Source organism: Trifolium pratense, linkage group LG6 (assembly GCF_020283565.1).
Source record: "Trifolium pratense cultivar HEN17-A07 linkage group LG6, ARS_RC_1.1, whole genome shotgun sequence".
NCBI lineage: Eukaryota > Viridiplantae > Streptophyta > Magnoliopsida > Fabales > Fabaceae > Trifolium > Trifolium pratense.
This window is the reverse complement of record NC_060064.1, coordinates 18,462,397-18,479,874: the sequence shown is the minus strand read 5'-3', so window position 1 is coordinate 18,479,874 and position 17,478 is coordinate 18,462,397. Positions and strand designations below refer to the sequence as shown.

General features: G+C 31.5%; 3 protein-coding genes and 1 non-coding gene across 4 annotated transcripts; 3 read left to right on the top strand and 1 right to left on the bottom strand.

Moving 5' to 3' along the window:
- Nucleotides 1-525: 525 nt before the first annotated feature.
- On the top strand, nucleotides 526-1,232 carry LOC123891859. The gene is made up of 2 exons (XM_045941738.1): nucleotides 526-655; nucleotides 760-1,232. The coding sequence occupies exons 1-2, from the start codon at nucleotides 526-528 to the stop codon at nucleotides 1,230-1,232; spliced, it is 603 nt and encodes a 200-aa protein (XP_045797694.1).
- A 1,236-nt stretch (nucleotides 1,233-2,468) lies between these two features.
- Nucleotides 2,469-2,552, top strand: TRNAL-CAA. The gene has a single exon. It is a non-coding gene; the product is annotated as a tRNA-Leu (tRNA).
- A 1,288-nt stretch (nucleotides 2,553-3,840) lies between these two features.
- On the bottom strand, nucleotides 3,841-9,465 carry LOC123889263 (spastin-like). The gene is made up of 13 exons (XM_045938527.1): nucleotides 9,132-9,465; nucleotides 7,961-8,052; nucleotides 7,836-7,855; nucleotides 7,411-7,630; nucleotides 7,242-7,337; nucleotides 7,024-7,139; nucleotides 6,688-6,768; nucleotides 5,961-6,084; nucleotides 5,130-5,179; nucleotides 4,844-4,934; nucleotides 4,576-4,611; nucleotides 4,355-4,452; nucleotides 3,841-4,250 (listed from the first exon to the last, which is right to left on the bottom strand). The coding sequence occupies exons 1-13, from the start codon at nucleotides 9,419-9,421 to the stop codon at nucleotides 4,134-4,136; spliced, it is 1,431 nt and encodes a 476-aa protein (XP_045794483.1). The 5' UTR covers nucleotides 9,422-9,465; the 3' UTR covers nucleotides 3,841-4,133.
- A 3,432-nt stretch (nucleotides 9,466-12,897) lies between these two features.
- On the top strand, nucleotides 12,898-14,912 carry LOC123889265 (60S ribosomal protein L15-1-like). Its single transcript, XM_045938529.1, has 4 exons — nucleotides 12,898-13,025; nucleotides 13,114-13,280; nucleotides 14,191-14,388; nucleotides 14,477-14,912. Exons 1-4 carry the CDS (start codon nucleotides 13,022-13,024, stop codon nucleotides 14,720-14,722), a joined length of 615 nt encoding a protein of 204 aa, XP_045794485.1. The 5' UTR covers nucleotides 12,898-13,021; the 3' UTR covers nucleotides 14,723-14,912.
- Nucleotides 14,913-17,478: the final 2,566 nt, after the last annotated feature.

The window sequence follows — 17,478 nt, the reverse complement described above, 5'->3', positions numbered from 1 at the left end:
TATTTGTTATTTATCACCTATTATCTATGTTGTAAAATTTATTTATTTATTCTTGCATTTTTTCCGAAAGGCAAAGAGATATCAATAAATTAAATAGTTGTAAGACATGCCTAGATCAATAAGAGTAGAACCAATAGCAACCAGATCTAATGAAACAAGATGATTCATGCCTCACATACAAAACCAATAGCCTTGACTAGCAACCAACTCCCTATGTTTCTTTGGAGTTGTGCGCATAGTGAAACTAATCGAAATATTCAAAATAAATTTGGAAAGTCGGGAGAGACCGTAAGTAGGAAGTTTACTGAAGTTCTAGAAAGTTTATGTTTACTAGCAAAAGAAATTGTGAAGCCTCCAGATTTTAACTTTGTAGAAATTCCCTCCAAAATCAAGGATGATCGAAGGTAATGGCCATACTTTGAAGGATGCATCGGTGCTATAGATGGAACACATATTCTTGCAATTGTTCCCACTAAAGATCAAATTCCCTATATTGGAAGAAAGGGATATCCAACACAGAACGTCATGTTAGTGTGTAACTTTGATATGTTAATCACTTTTGTTGTTGTTGGATGGTCTGGTACTGCACATGACACTCTTATTCTTTCGTCTGTTATTGAAGAAATGAAAAGTGTTTTCCCTCATCCTCCTGAAGGTACGACTAATATTTATGTTATAAATAAAATTTGTCATTTATATATTTATCAGAATCATTTTTTCACATAAACTAACTATAACTTTTGTTTTAAATATTTATAGGAAAATACTATTTGGTTGATGCTGGATATCCAAACATGAAAGGATATTTATCACCATATAAAGGTGAAAGATATCATATTCCTGATTTTAGAGATGGAAGTCCAGCAGAAGGCATACGTGAAGTATTCAATCATGCACATTCTTCATTGAGAAATGTCATTGAAAGAACAATTGGCGTTTGGAAGAAGAGGTGGCATATTTTATGTGATATGAGACCATTTCCACTAATCAAACAACAAAAGATCATAGTTGCAACAACAGCGCTCCATAACTTCATTCGAATATGTGGTGTTGAAGATGTGGAATTTAACAAGTGTGATCAAAACCGTGGGTATATACCGGAGCGTGAAGAAGAAAGAAATACTAATGAAGATATGAGTTCACACAATCTTAGAAGAGTACAAGATGGGAGCTATATGGATAGAGCTAGAAATCAAATAGCCACTAGATTGTTGGAAAACAAAATCGTTTAAGATTGTGATGATTTTTTTTTATACAATAAGATTGTGATGATTTTTTTTTTAGTTATGGATTATTTCTTAAACTCTTTGAATTTCATGTTATTTATGATAAATTTGTATTTCAATGTCAAAAAAAATATAGAAATATTTCACCAAACAGATTGTAACTTAAAAGTACTAATTAAGTTGAAAAAAATAAAAAATACCAAACAACTTCAACTTTAACTTAAAATTTCTTATTTTCAACTTTAAGCTTAAAGTAACTTTTAAACAAAAAAAAAGTCGGGCCAAACGGACCCTTAATATATTGTTCTCATACATGCGTTCCATAATCCATATTTTGCAAGATCAAAAATGAAATCTTTATAATTACCGGATTATCTCTAAAATTATTATTTGCAAAATATCGAACTTCCAAGGTGCTGAAAAGTACTTTACAATGGGCATCGCCACTATTTCTCCACTTCCATGCCTGAGGATGAGGTCTGTGGTGGTCTCTAGACAGTAGACATATGCATGAATTTGGACAAACTCAAGAATGAGTATGGAGCAAATTTGGACAGTGGCGAACCATGAATTTGTCGATGTTTAAAGACCAGCACGGTTTCTTTGGTTGTATGCAATATGGACTGCTCGAAATAAGCTCAAATCGAGCACAAACGAGACCTTGAGATTCTAATCGGATCAAGGTTATGCATGATTTGTTGAGTGAATGTGAAAGAGCATGAATCCATACGGGACATAGGTGAACCTTTGAAAAATGCAAAAGCTTCGGGAGCCGGGAGAAAGGAAAGAATGGTGATTTCCTGGGAGGAGGCGTAGGTGGAAAGGAAGCTAACGGGCAGGCTAAGGATTCGAACAGTCCGTGTGACCTTCAAGGATGAAGTTGGATAAGCTAGGATGCATGAGATAGAGTAACCCCTAGCGAGCATAAGTGTGGATCAACGCTTCTTTCTTACCTAAGTAGTGCCCTTAATTTAGGGTTTCAAGGATCGGTATTGAGATAGCAGCTCAACAATGATATATACCTCTTAAGTTTTTTATCAAAATGGCCAGATATGCTTGCATGAATGATCTTTGCAAAGAGAGGAGTTGAGCCTCTATCACAATTCACAAGAACAAGCCACAAAGTATGGGGAAAGAATATTTCATCTACAACGTAACATAAAGGATGCGTGTTTTGTTTGTTCAGACTTTAGAGTGCTTGTATTCTATATTTACATGTTGAAAGGAGATATATTACAAGTTGTCAGGATGGCCGAGTGGTCTAAGGCGCCAGACTCAAGTTCTGGTCTTCGAGAGAGGGCGTGGGTTCAAATCCCACTTCTGACAAAAAACAATTTTTTTCACAATTAATAGTTTCCAGGCATTGTATTCTTCACAATTTTTTTCACAATTAATAGTTTCCAGGCATTGTATTCTTCACAATGTATAGTATTTTATTTTTCTGAAGTTAGATACATTAAATTTGTCTATTTTATGTATTGCTATTTCTCAATTATAGTTCTAAATAGTAGTATATTGATTGAAGTTTTTTTTTTTTTTATAAAAACATTTAATGTATCTAATAACTTGAAAATGAATTTTTACGTATATTTTTTTTCAGACAAATAAGTGTTTTTTTGGTGTTTAATTTTGAAATGGACTACAAAAGTGTGGTTATTGAAATTTCTTTTCCAAACAAATTAGCACGGATATGAGGCGGATACGAATATTATGTTTATCTAACGAAGCAGACATGAATATCGTACTATCCATTCCCATGGATATACATTTACTTCCCTACTTGATCCTTAAGATGTGACGGGATAAAAATGGAAACCAAGGTGCACACAAGTGTGGGTAACGCGAAAAGAAAGTCTTTTAGAATCTTAGGTTGATTTTAACTCAACTTTATAACCTACTTGGAGTTGTTGGTCTAGTGGTGTTGGCTTGGGTCCTTGAAGTATGCTTCTTTCAAGGTCTCAGGTTCGATTCCACCTGATGGTGGGCTAAGTCCATACGGAGAAAAAAAAAAAACTCTGGCTTTAAATGGGGCCCCACAAGTGGGCGGTGAAATTGATCCCATTGGATTAGTCGGTCCTAGGGCCGGATACCAAGTTTTTTAAAAAAAACTATAAAACCGGTATTCACTTATATTTTGGCCTGGTGAGTGAAAATAAATGGTGGATGACCTAATGGCAAAAATATAATACCATCTTAAAATTTTAAATTGTGACTAACTCAACCTTAGAAAACCGTCTTAATGGTGAAGGTTGACCCCACTTATAAATATAATTTTAAGAACAACTCTCGACCAATGTGAAACTCTTAATTACGGTTGATCATCTAATTATTTCATGGAGCACAACTCTGAGTTAAAGTTTTGTAAAAACAAGTGGAACATGTCTTTCGCCATGCAGTTTCAAAATTCATATGTTGTTCTGTAAACAATTTCTCGTTTCATATTTTTCTCATTTCTAGTAAAATTTATCAACCAGGAATAATCAATCACCCTTAAGTTTGGAATTTTACAATCATTTGAAAAATACTTAAATATTGCAACCATACTATTATAAGTTATTAAATCTTATAATATCTTGATATTCTATGAAATTGCATATACTCTAACACATAAAAATAATGGAAGTTTCTAAAATTACTATATATAATTATTAAGTTAATATACACATGTTTGTGCTATAATGACAGCCATTCCATTCAAGGCTGTATTGTGCAGGTCTCTAAATTAAAAACAAAGCCTTCAAGCCTACAAAATTTCAGGATAACCATCGGTAAAGAGCTTCAACCCGATGCATTTTAGCCACAAACATTGATGCCCTTGTCTTGCTTTATATTTCAGTTTATGTACATTTTTAGTTTGAATTTTAAGCACATGCGAAAATCATAGTAGCAAGTTCTCTGAATAAGACCTCAATTTGAGCCAAATTCTTCATTCCACTTCTCAAGCTCTTTCCATTTACTTTTGTTTAAACTTGGTCTGATCACAGCCATTGCTTTCTTGAAGTCCTCATACCTCAGTCCTCTTACCTGATAAAACCGAAAAATTAACCTTAACAATTAACTAAGGTTTTCGCTTACAAGAATAATAATTATCCATATTGAAAATTAAAGCAATTCTGAAACCAGCATGCCTGATTTGCCTTGACGGTAAGAATGTTAGGACCCAGCTCTCTAATTGGCATCATTGCAGCTTCTTCACACAGCGCTTGCAGATCACTTCCAGAGTATCCTGCAAACCAAGCAAAACAATAGTGATGGTCATATTTGGAGTCCAAAATTTGGTCACAAAAAAACAAAGAATTATATCTCAACATATTAATTTCCTTCCCATCATGACTCGATCTATACTTACCTTCAGTCTCTTTTACAAGCATCTCTAGATCTCTACCTGTAAAATCAAAAGTTTTAGTTGAAAAAAGAGCACCATGAGTAATTTAATATTACAATAATAAATGTTTTATCTTTAATTTTATGAAGAATGTCAACGTAGAAAGTTAAAAGCGTACAAAACAAAGCACAAATTCTCAATTAGTAATTCTTTGCATGTTTGGTTCCTCTGGTAGCCTCAAAAACACGCATATCAGAAGAAGTATCAAGGGACATAATAGCATGTTGCTTACTAGGTAAGGAGAATGCTTGACCCTTGAGTTTGTGTTTTAGCAGAAGTTTCCGAACATTTTCATTTGGTAAAGGTACGTATATTCTCTTAACCTAGCTCAGTAAAACAAGGAGAGAGTTAGTAAGGAATCACACCAAATGAGAAAAACGATTATAAAATGAAGAATGTTAGCAACACACTCTCTAACACATTTTTGTTACAAAATTAGAACTAGAAGATCATTTAATTCAAAGTGCTAAAACATTTTCCACTTAAAGTCACATTGGCAACAAAGAAGAAATTCTCACCAGTCTCCTGAGAACTGCATCATCCAGTTCCTGTGGCTTATTGGTCGCACCTATATTCAGAAGGATAAGGAAATTTATACAACTTCAATGAGACTAATAGATACACGACTGGAAACTCAATTGTATCACGATATTAACAAGCTTAAGGCATTTTATGAAATTAAAAAACAAAAACTGACAAAACAAGCAATTCCAGATTTACAATAGCTGCAATTTAGTTTTTCATACATCGGCATAGAGGCCATATTCTTAGGTCTAGGAGGCAGATTATGATGGAAACCAGACCCAAATAGGAGTTAACATTGTTCTGAATACACCACAAAATGCGAAAGATACAACTGAATTTAAAAGTGGAAACAAGCTAGGATAAAAGAATCATTCTGTAATGATCTTATATAGGTTGACTCTTCTAAAGTGAATTTTATCTTTATTAAAGTGCACTCCTATCTTCAGAACAGCCAAATTCTTCTAGAACAGTCCCAAGGCCCGTTTAACAATTATAATTGCACTGTACATCTTTAAAAGAAAAATAACATTACATTATTCATACGGATGTTTTCTGAAAATTCAAGTCATCATGCTTATAAAAAAAAGTCATAATGTTTCCATGAGTTTTTCAAATTCCAGCACTCCCAAGAAGAGAAACTGCACTATCCCAAATAGATAAACAAGAGTTCTATTCATGGTAGACAGGCTGCAACTGTTCAATGAATCTAAACCAAAGCCCTCTTCGTGGTAGACATGTTCTTCCAATTACCAGCAGATTGGATCTAACGTCTAAACCATGTTCATTTCAGAAAGGGAATCATTAATATCATATATAATGCTTACCAATTACAATCACGATATCATCAGGATTGGATGTCACCCCATCAAACTGGATAAGGAATTCTGATTTTAATCGTCTGCTGGCCTCATTTTCATTTGTCGTCCTTGTTGACATTATACTATCAATCTGTTGTCAGATAAAAAAGAAAATTAATATCATTTGAATGAAGTGGCGAAACTTTAAACACAAAGCATTCAACATTTTATTTAATTAGTAGTATGATTCCAGGAAGATAGGAGAACTTTAGAATGGAGCCATCATACATGACTTGAATTTAGGACAAAGAAATAATCTGACATTCAAAAAAAAGACTCTAGAGTAGCTTACCTGCATCATCAGCCTAAATAAATATTTAAGTCATCTACATATTATAAGTAGAAGATGAAAACACCCAAGACAATGTTTATCAAAAGGGATATTTAGCCACCCCATTTTAAATCTGCACTATTAATTATTAAGAATAATCGTCCAATAATAAAATAGAGTTGCACTTTGAACTAAGCATTAAACAATAACAAAAATCATTTAATGCAAGGTTCCTGTTCAAAGAGTTATTGAAGAATGTCCTCAAAGAATTTGTTTTGAAATAGTCAATCAATTGCTCCTCGAGAAAGATAAAATAGTTGCATTGTCCCTAAAGATATCATTTCATGACAATCCATCTTGTTGTCATATTTAGTAGCAGGATAAGGGGGTCGAGGTCAGAGTCTATATAGATGAGAGAGATACCTCGTCAATGAAAATTACAGATGGCTGTCTCGATGTAGCTACCATGAATAGTGTCCGTACAAGCTTTTCAGCTTCGCCAACCTATTGAGTATAAGTTAACCATGGTGAAACTTCTTAAGTCTTAACAATTACTACGTCTGATCCTAAATCTAAGAAAAAGTTGAGTCAACAAAAGTTGGTGGATCTAGTTCAAAATTTAGACCAGATACATCAACTTTTGTTGACCCAACTTTTTCTTATATATATAGGACCAGACGTAGTACCATAAACACATTAACATAATAAATCAAATGAAACTCAGGAAAAACAAGTAAGGGTGTATAGATAAAGATGTACCCATTTTGACGTCAAGGACGCTGCCGTGACATTAAAAAATGTTGCTTCTGATTCTGAAGCAACTGCTTTGGCAAGCATGGTCTTACCATTACCAGGTGGACCAAAAAGAAGCAAACCTAGAATGAAAAGGTTCAGCAGTTTCATGATTTGGTTATTCCATTCTACAATTTACATCATTATCTATTACACAACCCAAAGTGGTGAGATTCCAAGGCTACCTCTAGCTGGCCTTCGAAGACCAGTGAACAAGTCTCTTCTCTTAGTTGGTAAAATAACCATCTCCATTAAAGCTTGCTTTGCCTTTTCAAGGCCACCTGCATTTCGATACTAAGAATCAAACAAACGGTAACACATAAAGGTAAAAAGAAAATGTGTGTGGATTCTTACCAACATCGTCCCACCGGACAGAAGGACTTCTATCTACAATGGCAGTGTTAATCATTTCAACCAGTTTTGTGTCATAATTTTCACCAGATGTTTGACTAGATTTCGGGTTTTGAACTTTATTCACCTCATCTTTTCTTTGAGGATTCTTTTGTAACACTTTTTTTGTAGTATTTGATAGTTTGGTTGGAACTGCAGCAGTTGGTGCAACGTTTGAAGTGCTCTGCAAACATTTTTGGAGAAAGGGAAAGGAATATTAAAGGTTCATAAAATCAGTACCCAATTCCCAATGTTCAACAAACGAGACAGTAAATATATAAGTACTATGGTAACAACAACATATGTTTTAAGAAGCACCGACTGCGTTGAAGCAAAGATGACGAAAAGAAAAAACTCTGTACTGACAGTTTAGAGAGATCATAGCATACCTGATTGGCAACGGAGCTACCTGGAACCGTAAAAGAGGAGTTAGAAAAAGGAAAAAGCAATAAGAACCCTTGGAAAAGTCATAATGGAAAGGGAAAAGGAGAAAGTTGCTGAAACAGATGCAAACCTGCTCGTCTATTGAGAGCCTGCAATCTCTCAGATACTTGTCCCTGCCATTTTGATATCTTTTGACGATATGATTGTACCTTTTGTTTCTCACTGTCACAGAATCATAAATTCCAGTAAGCAAACAACGAAAATTTAAGATCATAGGAACCATCCTTTGTCATCAAGTTACTAAGGAACAACATAAATGAAGTGGGTAGACTATATCTAAGCTGTTACACAGCCAAAGGCCACCCTTTAAGATTAAATCACTGAATTCTGGTGCAATATGGAAGCAGAAAAGATACCAAATATCCCAAATCTGCTATTATCACTAAGACCAAGATTGGATGAACTTTTATAAGAGCTTCTCAATTATAATAAATCTATGGTCACTTACAAAAATTCTAAACATACATAAGTTTATGGAGAATATACATGAGAAAGCTTCTCAAAATAGAGATTGCTTTAACTTATACAAGAAACTGTTTTTTAAAAACTCATTATTGCACAAATTTTTAATACTTTTTTAAAAAAATAACAAATGTTAGTATTATTATGTTGGAGGCAGGGATCAAACTCTCGACCTCCTTATCGTTGCACTCCTTATCTCCTCTACCCCTAACCACCAGGCCAACGTTATAGCCTCTGCAAGATTTTTTTAATACTTCAGTTTTAATAGGTGCTTATTGAGAAGTTTTACCTAAACTAGCTCCAAATCATCAATAGACAATAGTTAAGTTTTAGCAATGCTGTGATTCAACTACTAAGTACGAAGTGCACATGGGCAATATCCCAGCTAATTCTTTGCATGGAGTAAAGGAAAAAATTGTTTTTTGGGACACTTGTCTGAAATGTCCGTGTTGTACGAGTGTCAGACACCGCGACAGCCTAATCATTGAGGTGTTTGTGCTTCATAGATAGCGCCACTATTTTGTACTAAAATAGTGTATCACATTGCAGATAAGTAACAGTTTGTTCAAATTCTGCTATGCTATAGCAGCGCTATATCGTCACTATAGCTGCTATTTAACAAAAATTGGAGAACCCCGTATACCCTTTTAGTCACCTCAACTAATCAATGAAAAGAAAGAAAGAAAAAAAAAAAAAATTCCACATAAACACAACCTTGATGATATCAAAAATTAAAAGCCCAACATAAAAATAGCAAAAATTGATGATAAAAAGCGAACCTTGAAGTGATGAAGGAAGGAACAGTAGTGGAATTAGCTTCGAGAAGGATCCTATGGGCATTCCTGTAGTGAAGAATAGCGTCATCGACCAATCCCCATTCTTCAGCCCTAACAGCTTTATCGATCTCTTGAGTGGCTAAATCGTAGTAGCCTTTGAGCTTGTAAGCGACGCGTTCGTTGGAAACCGAAGAAGGAGAAGCATCCATTGATAAAGAAGAAGAATTTTGATCGATGGATTGTGGAGAGAAGACAGAGTTAAAGGAATCAATGATTCCCTGCAAAAAACTCATTCCTCACAAAAACAATTTTCATCATCATAAAAGTGATTATGCTATGCTGCAAAAGGCAATTTCCACTTTGTAATTGTAATTAAATAATGGGAAAAAAATAGTTTTTTTTTTTTTTTTCATTTTTCTATGAGGTTGCTAACTTTCCACCATTAATCTCAAGTAAATTATTTTTTTTCACCAATGTGGTTCGGAAGTCAAGTCTGATATTAAGTGGTTTCAGCCTATTCCGATTGTAATTGCGGGGATCGAACCGTGGTCTTTCCTACTAAGTACAGTTCACCACTGAATCAACTAACGATTGGTTATATATATATATATATATATATATATATATATATATATATATATATATATTTCTTATGAATTCTGTCCGTAAAACCTAAATTTACATATATTTTTAAGGGTCATGTTAACATGTGCACAAAAGGCACATGTTAAGGTTCTAAATATAGAAAATTGCATTTATTGTTATAAAAAAATTTATGGCCCGTTTGGTGCACAGGATAAGAGACAGGATAGGATAACTGTATCAAATCATGCCGCAATCCAGTGTTTGGTGATACAGCAGGATATGATAAGTTAATTCTGAAGCTTATCATATCCTGTCTCTCTAGTTATAATTCTTATCCTGAATTTGAGCTGGGTTACCAGCAAGATAGGATAAGAAAAAAAAAAAACTGATTTATTTTATCAAATATATTTTAAAATACATAAAATAAAATTAATAAAATAAAAATAATAAAATAATTATTTTTAAATATATGTGATTTTCCCATAGGGGTAATTTTGTAATTTATATATTCTAAAAAATCAAAATTTTACTAAAATTACAATATTTTAAAGTAAAATGATTATTAAAAAATTGACAAATAGGAATATTAATTTAAATTTTATAAAAAATTAAATATAATTCTTTTGCAATAGTAGTTTGATTATTTACGTATGAGATATATCATATATTTATTTGGCTTATCTAACATGTATATATTATTGAGTTATTTATTTGATCATGATTCATATAAAAAATTAAACTTGATTATTTTCTCATAATTTTTATTTGAAATTATATAAAGTTATTTGATTACCTATTCATATTTTTTATTTATAAAATTAAAAGTATTACAAAATAATTTTAAAAAAATAACAATTGTTTTACAATAGTAATTTTGTCATTATCATTTAAATATGTTATATATCTTATCATATTATTATGAGCTATTAAAAACAAAATATAATAGTTATCATGTTTTGTTATCCTGTGTGCACCAAACACAGGATATGATAACTGAGTATAACTGTTATCCTGCTATTATCATATCCTATTCTTATCCTGTTTTATATCCTATCCTGTCACTATGCTATCATTCGCACCAAGCGGACCCTTAATGCTTAAGAAGTTAAATGACATATTTCAATATATTATTTCTACTTTTGCTTTCTTAACATGTGCCTTTGGTGCACATGTTAACATTTTCCTACTTTTAATGATATTTATTTCATGTTCAAATTTTATTTTTTTTATATCAAAGAGGGGATAAGCCTCGAGAAGAGATTACGACGAAATTAGTTTTAGAGGAAGTGATTGCCATTAAAAAAAAAGTCTGGGGGAAGTGATCCCCAATAAATATTTATAGATGTATGATATGATAGATGATAGATTTTATATGTAAGAGGAATTTGATATATATATATATTTGTAAGAAGAATTTATGATTTTACCTCTCGGTCGAACTCTATATTACTAGAGCCCCTTCCCTAGGAACTAGAGAGTTATAAATAAAAACGAAAGAGTGTTTAGATGATATTACGCGGGTCTATTCTTATTTAACCTAAGACTGAGTTCGATATTTAATTTAAGTATACAAAAAGTTTGACGCTCATTTAGTTACAAGAGTCGAGAGATTCTCCACTTACGAACTTACGCACCGAAGATACCTAATTTATGTTAAAAAACAAAAAGTGTTAACAAAATAAAAACCCCATGAAAATATGTTTAAACTTCTAAAATCCTCTTACACATATCATCATAACCAACAATATTTGCAGAATCATCACTTTTCAACTTTTTTATTTTCGGTTTTAGACTTCGCAAATCTTCCATATGACTTTTCGACATTTAACCTGTATGTGATTAAACTCTACACAATAATGAAGCTTGATGGTGGAGGAGACGAAGTTCACATTCCAATCACGATGTCTCATCTAATAATTTTAGTATTTTTACTGTTAAACTATAATTTGTGGACATATTCACTCTTCTTATAATTTTTTCTGGTACGTTACACAAAGAATAATATTTTAATATCTAAAAAAAGTCTACTAATATTTAAATTACGGAGGAAAGACACATCACACATCATAAAAATAGTTACGAATGCAATTTTTTTTGTTGGAATAGGAGTTCTCACAAAAATACTGACAATTTAGATCTGAACGAAAATTAGTATGCAAATCGATTGAAACTTTTTTTGGGACAAAAATCGATTGAAACATTATAAAAAAATGAATAATTTAAATAAAATCAATCAGTATAGTATATTATAGTATTATAGTATATATAAAAAGTAAAGTTTTTTTTTACGTCACATGTCAATTTTAACGTTTATTCTCAAAAAATTTATTTATTAATTTTCAACTTTTTTAAATAATTATTTAATTTGGCATTGACATGTCAACAAAAATTCCTCCAATTTAAGCTTTAACTATAAATCAATGATCCGTAAAACAAAAAAAACTATAAACCAATGTTCATTTTATTTTTATTTCAACTTTTTCTATAATGTTGTTTAATTTAATTTTATTATAGTTTATTTCAATAATTTTATCATTTTTTATTAATTTTAATTCAAGCTCAAATTATGAGCTTGTTTTTTTTTAGTAATTTTTTATGATATTCTAAATATGCATGTAAAAAAAATCATTAAAAAATACATCGTTTAGTTATAAAGTAAGGACAAAAAATAAGTGCATGGTATTTTTCTCAGAATTAAAAGTAAAATAAAAATTAAATAAAAACTAAATTTAGAAGGTCACCATCTTATAAGACCAAACACATAGTTTACACTAAAATTTACTCTGAGATAAATAGTAGGTTACAGTAATAATTTTTGAATAAGAGATAATTTTAAATACTATTCCTAGTATTTTCACCATTTTGCATAAATAAAAGAATTTAATTTATATGCACCGTCAATCTAAAGTTATTTTGCACATGCGTCCAATAATGTACCGACACATCATGTATGGTAATTAAAAACACGTCACATTCATTAAATGATGTGGTAACATGTCATTGGATGTATGTGTAAAAGAAAATTACACTGACAGTGCACAATAATTAAACTCTAAATAAAATGACTAGGTTGATAATTTATCAAAATTTAAAAAAAGAAAAAGAAAAAGAAAAAAGAAATGACTAGGTTTTTTTTTTTTTTTTTGATAAGCAAAGACATGACTAGGTTGATAGGGATTTAACTTCGGGTCGACCCAAATGTATAGTCCATTGATCCAATATATAAACACCCTTTCCATTCGCAAACCCTAAATCTGTTTGTTTTTGTTGCTGTCTGCCGCGCCTTACTACACTTCACAGACAGAGAAATGGGTACTTGTTCTTCTTCTTTTTCTTCTTCATCTTCGATTCAAGCATATCTCAATATTGATTCAATGTGTTTGTTATTATTTGAAAACAGGTGCTTACAAGTACGTTTCTGAGCTATGGCGGAAGAAGCAATCGGATGTTATGGGATTCGTGCAGCGTATCAGGTGCTGGGAGTATCGTCAACAATCTTCCATTGTTCGTCTCACTAGGCCTACTCGTCCTGACAAGGCTCGCCGTTTGGGTTACAAAGCCAAACAGGTATATTCCTCAACCATTTGGTTCAGTAACTTGTCAAAATTAGGGTTTCAAAAATTGACCTTGGTAAAAAGTAGGGTTTCCTATAATCATATTCAGTTCCAGTAGTTTTAACTATGATTTTGCATATACTGCTATTAGAGAGAGAATTTTGTTTAATATTAGGTTAGATCTTGATCATATTACGAATTTTTTTTTAATTACTAGGGATCTTATTCCTTAGATAAGTTTCAATGTATCCATAGATGACTATGATTTTTGAACAATCTGATTTGTGTTGTCTTGAAAAGTGTCATTTTGTTTTTGTTAGAGCAGATTCATGTGCTTTGTTGTTTTTTCTGAAAGCAAATTCGGGTAGACCTTTTCAAAAAATTTGGTTTTAAGTCTAGTATCGTTCTGAATTGTTGATTTCAATTTATTATTTAAAAAAATGGAAGCTTTGTTTTTGTATTTTGAGATTGCTATGAGTCAGCAATACTAGATTGTAAGAGTGTTCTGGACCTTTAACTCCTTGCTTGTTGTTCTCAAATTGTTATGCTAATATGTCAATTCAAATTTTTATCCTTCTAAAACTATCATCATGTGATTGTCAAAAATGGATTTTTTATTTTTATAACCCTTAAAAACTGTCTGCAAAATATATGCAGTCATTCGATTGTAAAGTACACGACAACATCGATCTCGTTAATTATGTAATCCTAAAATTATTTATTTTGGCCCTGTTGTAGAGTCACCCCCAATATGTTGTGCAACTGTAGTTATATATTTCCAGAACCATGATATGTCATGGCTGTTTGTTTATTTATGTGTGTTTTTGTTCATTAGTAATAGTTTTTCATTTTGACCTTACTATGATTTAGCTTGCTTAATTTTATGATTTGACTGTAGTACTGTATTTGTTATATCATTTCAGGGCTATGTTGTTTACCGCGTCCGTGTCAGGAGAGGTGGAAGAAAGAGGCCTGTTTCCAAGGGTATTGTTTATGGTAAACCAACAAACCAGGGAGTTACCCAACTCAAGTTTCAGAGGAGCAAAAGGTCAGTTGCTGAAGAGCGTGCCGGACGTAAACTGGGTGGTCTTAGGGTTCTCAACTCCTACTGGGTCAATGAGGTTAGTTTTTTGTGTGTTCTTATTGCGAGTTAAATGTGTTCCCTATAAGCTGGCTGGTTGATATAACTCCGTTTTTCTTGTATAACAGGATTCCACCTTCAAATATTTTGAGGTCATTTTGGTCGATGTAGCTCACAGTGCCATAAGAAATGACCCAAGGATCAACTGGCTCGCCAATCCCGTCCACGTACACAGGGAACTTCGTGGCCTCACTTCAGCTGGAAAAGAAAACCGAGGTTTGAGAGGCAAGGGGCACCGTACCATCAAAGCCCGTCCATCCCGCAGGGCCAACTGGAAGAGAAACAACACCCTTTCTCTTCGTCGTTACCGTTGATTTTACTTTTTTATTTTCTGTTTCTTCATTCCCTGGATATTTGGAGTGCTTTATCAGTTTTGTATTGTCGACTTGCGTCTCTGCCCATAAACTCATTTTGGTGGTTAATTAGCAGAGATTGATGACAATATTTCTCTTGTTGGATTGTTTTTTCTTTAATTTAATCAAGTTATACTTCTGTTATTTATAACTACTATTGCCATAACCCAAACAGTATTGATATGTTGACTCATCAATACACAGAATGTTATTTTTGTATTTAGCACTCAATTGTGAATGAAGTCCAACGCTAAACAAATGATAATAAGTGACACTGATAATCATATACTAATTAATTTGGAGACTTTCTACTTAGGGTGTGTGTTTTTTTGGTACAATATTTAGGGTGTGTTTGTTTAACTGTTTAAGCTTTAAAAAAGTGATTTTTTCTTAAAAGAATTTAGATATTTTTTTGATAGACATTTTGAAGAAAATTAAAGCTACTTTTTGTTTGATTACAATCATAAAAATAATCTCTCAAAATATATACCTGTAAATAATCAACTATAAGTTAATAATAAATTATTTAGAAGAACCTATATATTCACATTCCATAATAAGTAACAATCACTAATCATCACTAATACTGTAATACTTTACTCTTACTAAAAAATGTAGGGTTGAGAAAATAAATAAATACATACATTCATTTAATAATGCATGACACTTATTATTTACAGCTAGAAAAAAAAAAAAAAAATAAAGAAAGGGAAATCAAGTGAGAATTTTCAAGCATCTCAAATGTGGGAAGAATGGGCTGCTATACGAAGGGTATTTGAGGAGCAAAGTGAAGTTAAAGATATTTTCTCTTCGGGCTCCCGTGTTTCTTTTATACCCCATGAATTTACAATTTTGCCTTGCAAAAAACTTCGGTTTATAGAAATAGAAGTTTTTTTTTTCCTTGAAAATAAATTTCGGTTTATAAAAACCGAATTTTACTCTGAATTTGTACTAAAAAAAATTCGGTTTCTGCGAACCGAAGTTTTTATCAAGGGCAAAATTGGAATATTTGGGGGTATAAAAGAAACACGGGGGCTCGAAGAGAAAACATCTGAAGTTAATATGCAGCCCCATAAGCACTTGTTAGCATTTTTCTTATATTTTTTTATGGATGCTTTAAATCTAATTAGGTATTGTTCACCAAGCAAGTAAAGTTAAATATCATACTCCTCCTCCACCCTTTTTATAAGAGCTACTTTGGTTAAAATGTACTATTCATTTATTTTGTTTTTACCGTATTTTTTTAATAATATTTAGATATGTAAATATTTTTGGACAAGATATATAGATGTAAATATTAGCCTATAAGGTCTTATTTAATTTGTTTTGATGAGTATTTTCAAAATATTAAATTTTTATAATTTTTACTAATACACAATTAAAGATATTAGTGATCAAAATTGTACATTGACGTACATGCAGTAGTCAAACTATGTCTTATATTTAGGAATGGAGGGAGTAGTTGATTTCAATTAGAGTTCAAATTTCGATTTCCTCAATTAATTCATTTTTTACTAAATTACTAAAGTTTATTAACTACTAGAGTCAAATTAATTGGTTTAAAAAATCAGTAATTCATCAATTCTTTTTTTCTAAAGAGGGACCAAATTTATTTAAAACCAAAATTCTGAAAGAAAAAAAAAAGAGACTAATTTGATTAAATTTTGTGATTCTTAAAATCCAAATTGATATTTTATTCTTTTCATTTTTAGAGACTAATTGGTTTCCTTATTTATTTTTATTTTTTTTGGTTACATGTTTCCTTATTTTTTATCAAAACTTAATGTGAAAAATTACCGAAATAGTCAAATTTATATTTTTTTTTGGGTAGAAAAATAGTCAAATTTCTAATAAATTATATTCTGTACAAATGAAACGGTAAGTAAGATAGTTGCGTCCCCTAATTTTTTTTTAAAAAAATAAGCAATGGTTGATAGATAATACAAACTATTTCGTCCCCTAATTTTTTTTGAAAAGAAATAACACAAACTATTTCGTCGGTTTTGGAGATTTGGTGGCTCTCGGTCTAGTCAGGGAAGTTTTAGGAGTTTTTTTATCTATAAATTTCTTTGTATTTTTTTCTTTACTTTGAGGTTCGGTACTTCATGTACTCTCTTTTGTGAACTCTCTTGGTGTATCAGTTTTTCTTATTTATATATATAATTATATTTGCCATTAAAAAAAACAAACTATTTTGTCGGATATCTACTATATAAGAAAACAATATACATATGAAATTCCCAATTTGCCCCTTTTTCATTTGTTGACACATAATCAATTCAGGGTTATTTTGTGTCTTTATCAAAAAAAGTTAGTAGAAAAATGCTAAAAAATTTCTTAGTAGGATTCGAACCATTAACCTTTTACTTACACATCTTATTACATTAACCACTAAGCCATATGAATTAATTTGTTATATTTTTGGAAGCAACATATAATCAATATGAGTTAAGTTAAAAGAAGAAAGGGAAGTGTTTATTTTTTTTCTTTTTTATAATAGGAGAGTAAAATTCATGTACAAATAAAAGGAGAGATTCAATGGAATTCTTTATGTAAACGTCATAAGTGCATTATACCAAATAAGACAACAAATGTATGGTTTTTTTTTTTTTTTACAATATAGAGGTATATAGTGTTGTTTCCATTTATTTATGATATTTTTTTTTGAGTCCAACCTTTTCTTTAGTGTAATTTTATCATTTATTGTTTATGTTTTG